The 6684-nt window shown below is 36.8% G+C and overlaps 1 protein-coding gene across 1 annotated transcript; it reads left to right on the top strand.

Moving 5' to 3' along the window:
• The first annotated feature begins 3041 nt into the window (after positions 1–3041).
• On the top strand, positions 3042–3884 carry LOC148009171 (uncharacterized). The gene is made up of 2 exons (XM_087673737.1): positions 3042–3390; positions 3427–3884. Exons 1-2 carry the CDS (start codon positions 3042–3044, stop codon positions 3882–3884), a joined length of 807 nt encoding a protein of 268 aa, XP_087529863.1.
• Positions 3885–6684: the final 2800 nt, after the last annotated feature.

Here is a 6684-nt window from a genome sequence, read left to right as displayed (position 1 = left end):
AAGTCTCTCCCTCTCTCTCAAGCTCTCTCTCTCTCACTAGAGTGCAGAAATGAGCTCTTCCTTGGCCTCTTGGGTTATAAACGCTTCCTCGTGACCTCTCTAATCACTCTCCTAGTGATGTAAAACCTTCCTGCACTCTTTTTCCTTGATTTATGCCTTGTTTGGGCATGTTTTACAATAGAAAAACCCTACTGTTTCCCTACAAGTTATTGGTCCTAATCTACTCTAAATGCAATAAAAATTTAAAATAGAAAACTAAAATGCTTCATCCTACTTGCCTAATCATTAACAGCAAAAAATACTTACTTGTTTTGAAGATTAAACTCCCAAATCTCCTACCTACAAAGAGCATCAAAACCCTACTTCGATGCTCGATTTGAAGCGTGCAAACGCTCAAGCTTGGATCTATTGGTCCTGCCAACAGAACCAAAATGTAGAGGCAAGCTCAACTACCAAGACCCATGGATTGCTTATTCCTTCAAGCATTTCAAAACACCATATTAGATATTTTGAAAATTTCCCAAGTCCCACTTTGAATGAATGTCTTACTTTTGTGAATGAAAGAGAGCACTATGTTACAAATATGAGATCACACATCTTGAGAGCTTAAATAATGAATGTAAGCTATGTGGCTATTATGAGATTTGGATTTCACCTCTATCTTTTCTAGCATACTAACAAAATATGATGTTGTATGGTGGTGGAAACATCAAGGAGGCTTAACTAGTATATACCTAGGAAATTTCCAAGTTTAATGTAAGAATACAAAGGTTTGATGGAGTGGAGAGAGAATTTAGAATACAAGAGCCTTAAACATTGTATGAAAATATGTTATCATGGCCAAAATTTATAATGTTATGGATTTGAAGATATTATAATACGAGTTTTTTCTTTTAGATATAGCATCATTTAAAGTAACATGTATAAGTTTCATGAACTAGGATCTTAAAAGAGTCACCACTAATTAGGTGTGGTTTAATAACTTGATCTAATACTATATAGTAATAAGTTTGGATAACCAATGATGTGATGGTTCTTTTTTCGTGTAAACCAATAGACACAAGTATGTCAAATAATTGCTTACTCCATTTACATTTTTTGTATGTATATGCATGATATATAAATATCTTTTATTCAAAATTTCTATCTATCTTAACAATATATAGACAATATGGATATTGTCTTTGGCCAAAATCAACTAGCTTCACACTTTGACTAGCTAAATGACTTTTCATATCATAAAATGAATATTTATATACCAAGCTAGAAGTTTATGATTTTTCTAAGACTAAAGATTTAACCTTTGACCAATGGGTTGTGTTTCCAAGGAAATAGACATAAATTTTATTATCAATTAAGACTTATTTGTTAGCTAAGACATAAAGTACAAAATTGGACTTAAACCACTTTATAAGAAATTTCAACACAATTAACTAATGTTATTGAAAGAATAAAAAACAGTAAGTAGATTCTCTCATTGATATTGGTGGCATTTAAAAACACCAAGGTAACTACAAAAAACACTTTAAATTTTTAACAAGCATATATTTCATAGCCATGCAAAAGCCCTTAATGTAAGGGATATATTTACTATGAAAGACAATATTAGTCCATATAGAGTCACTGTCTTGTTGCGTTGTCGTGCTGCTGCACATCCGAGCCGTAAACACCTCCATTTTTGTTGTGCATCTGTGTTATCTTTTCACGTGTGTTTCATTGTGTGTGATTGCTGCATTATCTTCCCGTCCTTTTCAGTACCCGCATCCAATGTACATACTCCACTTGTGTGTTTGTGTTTGTGTGCGTTTCTGTTTGTGTGCATGTTGTGTGTGTGTCAGAAAAATATGAAAAACTGATGCCAAAGAATATTATTATGCTGTCAATTTCAATGATGAATTCCAAGAAAAGTGCAGGAAACCGTGGAATCAAAGGAAGCTTTGTAGAAGCTGACATTTAAGCTATGAAGATAAAGGTTGTACATGAACAAGGCCAACATAATATGCGGGACAAAGCATTTTTGAAGAAGATACATTAGCACTATATGCCATGAAGGAGAAGGGTCCATATGCCTTTGCCGTAGACTTTTTGATGGGAGGAGTCTCTGCAGCTGTCTCAAAGACTGCTTCTTCCCTCCTTCTTGTGTATTCCCTTGATTATGCTAGAACTCGCCTTGCCAATGATGTCAAGACTGCAAAGAAAGGAGGGGAACGTCAATTCAATGGACTCTTGGATGTCTACAAGAAGACTCTTAGAAAGTTTCTATAAATTTGGGGTTGTGATGGTAATGTTGCCTACAAAGGATCTCCAGATTATCGACTTAAAGGTGCCCGTCCGGATGGATCTAGGAGAAAGGCCTATAGAGCCTACTGTTTTGAGAGAACGCTCTCGCTCAATAAAAGTTCCTAAGGCAGCTGGTGACATTGCTTGCTTCAGTTTTGAGGAACTTTGTGGGACGCCAAAGGGAGCTTCCGATTATCTTGCTATTGCTATGACTTTCCATACAGTTTTTGTTGCCAACATTTCTCAGATGACAGCTTCTCATAATGAGTTGGTAAGGAGATTTATCACTCTGATTGACGTGCTTTATGAACAGAAGGTGAAACTGATAGCCAGTGCTGAGGTGGAGCCAAGGGATTTGTACCAGCCTAGGTTATTGACATAGCTGATGCAATGATCCTTAGAAGACACTGAAGTCTGACGGTCTTCTGGGCTTTACCATGGATTCAACATTTCTTGCGTTGGAACGTGGTCTATTTGGCAAGCTTTTTGCTTGACTGGAGTATCACTATTGGTGTTGGCCTAGCCTATTCTTGGAAAAAAGGAGTTTTTTTTGCTCCTTCCAGGCAATTAAGGAGGGAATTGATGGAATTAGCGAGGGGGGAAATCTTCACGGACACCAACGCTTGGGGTTCTCTCTCACCATCTCTTGGAGCTCTCTCAAAGGGGCCTTATTCTTCATTAGATGATAGTTTTCCTGGGCTGACAAGGAGTTCTGGATTTCCTCTCCATCACACAGTCGAAGGATTTAGACAAATACATACATGGAATGCCTACCCCTTCCTGAAGACATTTTCAAAGATGCCATCAAAGAAAACTACTATGCTCGAAACAAGTTTAGTGCTGAATTAACTGCTGCACAGGTTTCAAAACTTGTTCAATTATTTTGCCCTATAGAGCCACCACGAAAAAGGATAGATCCTGGATTAGTCTCTAATAGAAGGTATCAGGAAGAGCAACTTAGACTGGGACTGCTTGAGAGAAGGGAAGCAGGTTACAAGGACTCGCATAGGTTGCTTTCTGAAGCTTCACGAGTTGAAAGACTTCCTAGGCTTTCTGCTTTCTCAGTGGATAGGGCTGGACATGCCTCTCTTCTTCCATGCAAGCGTCCATATCAACCTGATATCGTAGAGTGAGTGCCAATTGGAGCATTGGAGAGGCAGGAGCCCCGCCCTCGCTTAGTGGAGGGAGGTGGTCAAATCCATCTTCCCCAAATCAGAACTCTTCAAGGTCGGGCCAATCCAACAGGGCTCCTGGAACAGGGTCATATCGATGAGGTGGATCAGTTGGCATTGAAGTACCTACAGCGAGCCGATCCTAGGGTTACTGAATTAGCTCTGAAGTCTTTGGATCAGTATAAGATAGAGGCTGTGGTACCTCAAGGAGGTGGGCCATTAAGGATTGGGCATGCTCCAATCTTGGCTCAGCATGGACCAGAGATGGCAGCTGATAGGATTCCATTTCCTTTAAGAGGCAATAATGTGGCAGGACTAGTTCCGGGGCTGAGGAACAGTGCTATAACACCACCCTTGGCTCTGCCCCATGGGCGGTGTGTTCCTGCATATGGGTCCTTGAGGCAAGCAAGTGCTGCAAGAAGAAGAGCTTAAGGCAACCAAAAAAAAAAAGCTTCACTTCTAAAGGAGCCCCAGGCCCTTGCAGGATAGGCTTTACTGAGAAGAAACAGGATTCAAGAGCATAGCACATATGTGACTTGAGGGGCAAGCTGTGAGCACTTGATTCAAGGATATCAGTTTTTGACATGGCCATAGTTTGTCAATGGACTACACAACATTGCATACTTATTTCATGTTGGTCCCTCTGAATTGTTTCATGCTATACTGACTGTTGAAGTGGAGAGGAAATTGAGCCTTGAGTGGATAAAATTTCATCAAAAATATTTTCACATATTGTCTAACCTGGGAACCTTCTTAGTTGATGCATATTGAGGACAATACAACTCTATACTCATAAGTCTTCAACACTTGTCTATGAAAAGAGCTTTATCAAAACATTGTAGCCGAGAGACGCTTAGCCTATGCAAAATTCCTGCACAAACTGGATGTTCAGAATGATCACTCATGGATCTCTTGTAATTTACTTGACAAGCAATATAGTGATCTTTGGCATCATAAATTTGAGTTCTTCTTGTTAGCCTCTTTTCTTGCAGCATTTTGAACCCCGTGTTCAGCAGCTCTTGCACAAACTCTACGACAGCGTCATGTATATTGGAAAAATACAACTTTTGTAGATAGATGCACTACCATTTATGAAATGTTTGTGATATCCTAACTCATGAGCAAGTTGCATTGCTTCCATATCTTTCAAAGTAGAGACTAAAGGAGTCTACTTCAACATGGATAATTATGATTTGTTCAATGTAAGTGATAGATGATGTGAGGCATTTGTTGAGTATGCTTGCATAGTAGATGGTTATAAAGTACGAAATAGGATTTAAACCACTTTATAAGAAATTTCAACACAATTAACTAATGTTATTGAAAGAATAAAAAACATTAAGTAGATTCTCTCATTGATATTGGTGGTGTTTAGAAACACAAAGGTAAGTACATAAAACACTTTAAATTTCTAACAAGCATATATTTCATAGCCATACAAAATCCTTTAATGTAAGGGATATATTTATTATGAAAGTCAAAATTAGTCCATATAGAGTCAGCGCCTTCTTGTTACATCATGTATATTGGAAAAATACAAATTTTGTAGATTTCGTATAAAACATTTAGCTGCACTACCATTTATGAAATGTTTGTAATATCCTAACTCATGAGCAAGTTGCATTACTTCCATATCTTTCAAAGTAGAGACTAAATGAGTTTACTTCAACATGGATAATTGTGAGTTGTTCAATGTAAGTGATAGACGATGTGAGGCATTTGTTGAGTATGTTTGTATAATAGACTGTCATAAAGTACAAAATAGGATTTAAACCACTTTATAAGAAATTTCAACACAATTAACTAATGTTATTGAAAGAATAAAAGACATCAAGTAGATTCTCTCATTGATATTGGTGGTGTTTAGAAACACCAAGGTATTTAGAAACACCAAGGTAACTACATAAAACACTTTAAATTTCTAACAAGCATATATTTCATAGCCATGCAAAAGCCTTTAATATAAGGGATATATCTATTATGAAAGTCAAAATTAGTCCATATAGAGTCAGCACCTTCTTGTTACATCATGTATATTGGAAAAATACAAATTTTGTAGATTTTGTATAAAATGTTTAGCTGCACTACCATTTATGAAATGTTTGTGATATCCTAACTCATGAGCAAGTTACATTGCTTTCATATCTTTCAAAGTAGAGACTAAAGGAGTCTACTTCAACATGGATAATTGTGAATTGTTCAATGTAAGAGACGGATGACGTGAGGCATTTGTTGAGGATGTTTGTATAATAGATGGTCTCTTGAAGCAAGAAGTAATTGAAGGTTGAACATATATACCAGCTTTATCAATCATGGTCTCGTGTGATGATGATGATGATGATGAAATACCATCATTCTCTGCTCTAGTCCATTCATCAATGACAACCTTGAATTGAGCATACAATTCATGTTCATATTGAACTGGATCATGTCCATATACTTGATGACTTCATGTGCATCATGGTATTTGCTTAAGCGAGTCAAGTATGGTAGAAGTTCTTTGATCAAGATAGAGTGTTCGCGATTAATATCAAATGTTTTTTTATAAATGCAATTCTCAATAGGATTTGGACATCCTTTGTAAGGACTATCATCTATGAGAATAGTCTTGGTATGCTAACAAACATCTCCATATTGATCCCATACATATTTTAGAGGCTTGAACATTACTTCTACTCCCATCTTATCTGGCCTATATATGATTTTGAGTCGATGTCTATGACATTGTTCTTGGCCCCAATCATGAAGAAATGATACTTCCTTTTTACATGGATCTCCAAGCACTTAATAACTACCATGACATTCTTATATAAAGATGTTGACCAAACTCCCACTTGGAATCTTGCAAATAAGGCTTTAAGAAACTCCATACATCCTGGTCGAAGAACAAGCCATTGCTTTCCCATTTGAAAGCTTTGAAACCTTTTAGACTTAGCAAAGCATCGTTGTAAAAGAAGACCATTGAGATCAAGTATTACACATAATTGTGTTGCATTTCTTATCAAGGAAACATCAATCACATCATCGTGCTCTACTATTGTTGAATCTGTTAGATATCTAACCATAGATGTCTTAGTTGAAGTTACAAAGAAGAAAAAGAAGCACATTAGATTCATTTACTTCATCATCATTCTACCTAATGTTTGAGCTATAAACTGGCATAGAACACTAAAGAAATTTAACTTCACATTGATAAATACATAAATAGGTACTACTTAATAAATGATGTCTT

The sequence above is a fragment of the Lygodium microphyllum genome, unplaced genomic scaffold, assembly GCF_053477565.2.
Source record: "Lygodium microphyllum isolate KBCC unplaced genomic scaffold, Lygodium_microphyllum_v1.1.10 scaffold_35, whole genome shotgun sequence".
In the NCBI taxonomy this organism is placed as follows: Eukaryota; Viridiplantae; Streptophyta; class Polypodiopsida; order Schizaeales; family Lygodiaceae; genus Lygodium; species Lygodium microphyllum.
This window is presented reverse-complemented; position numbering and strand designations above follow the sequence as displayed.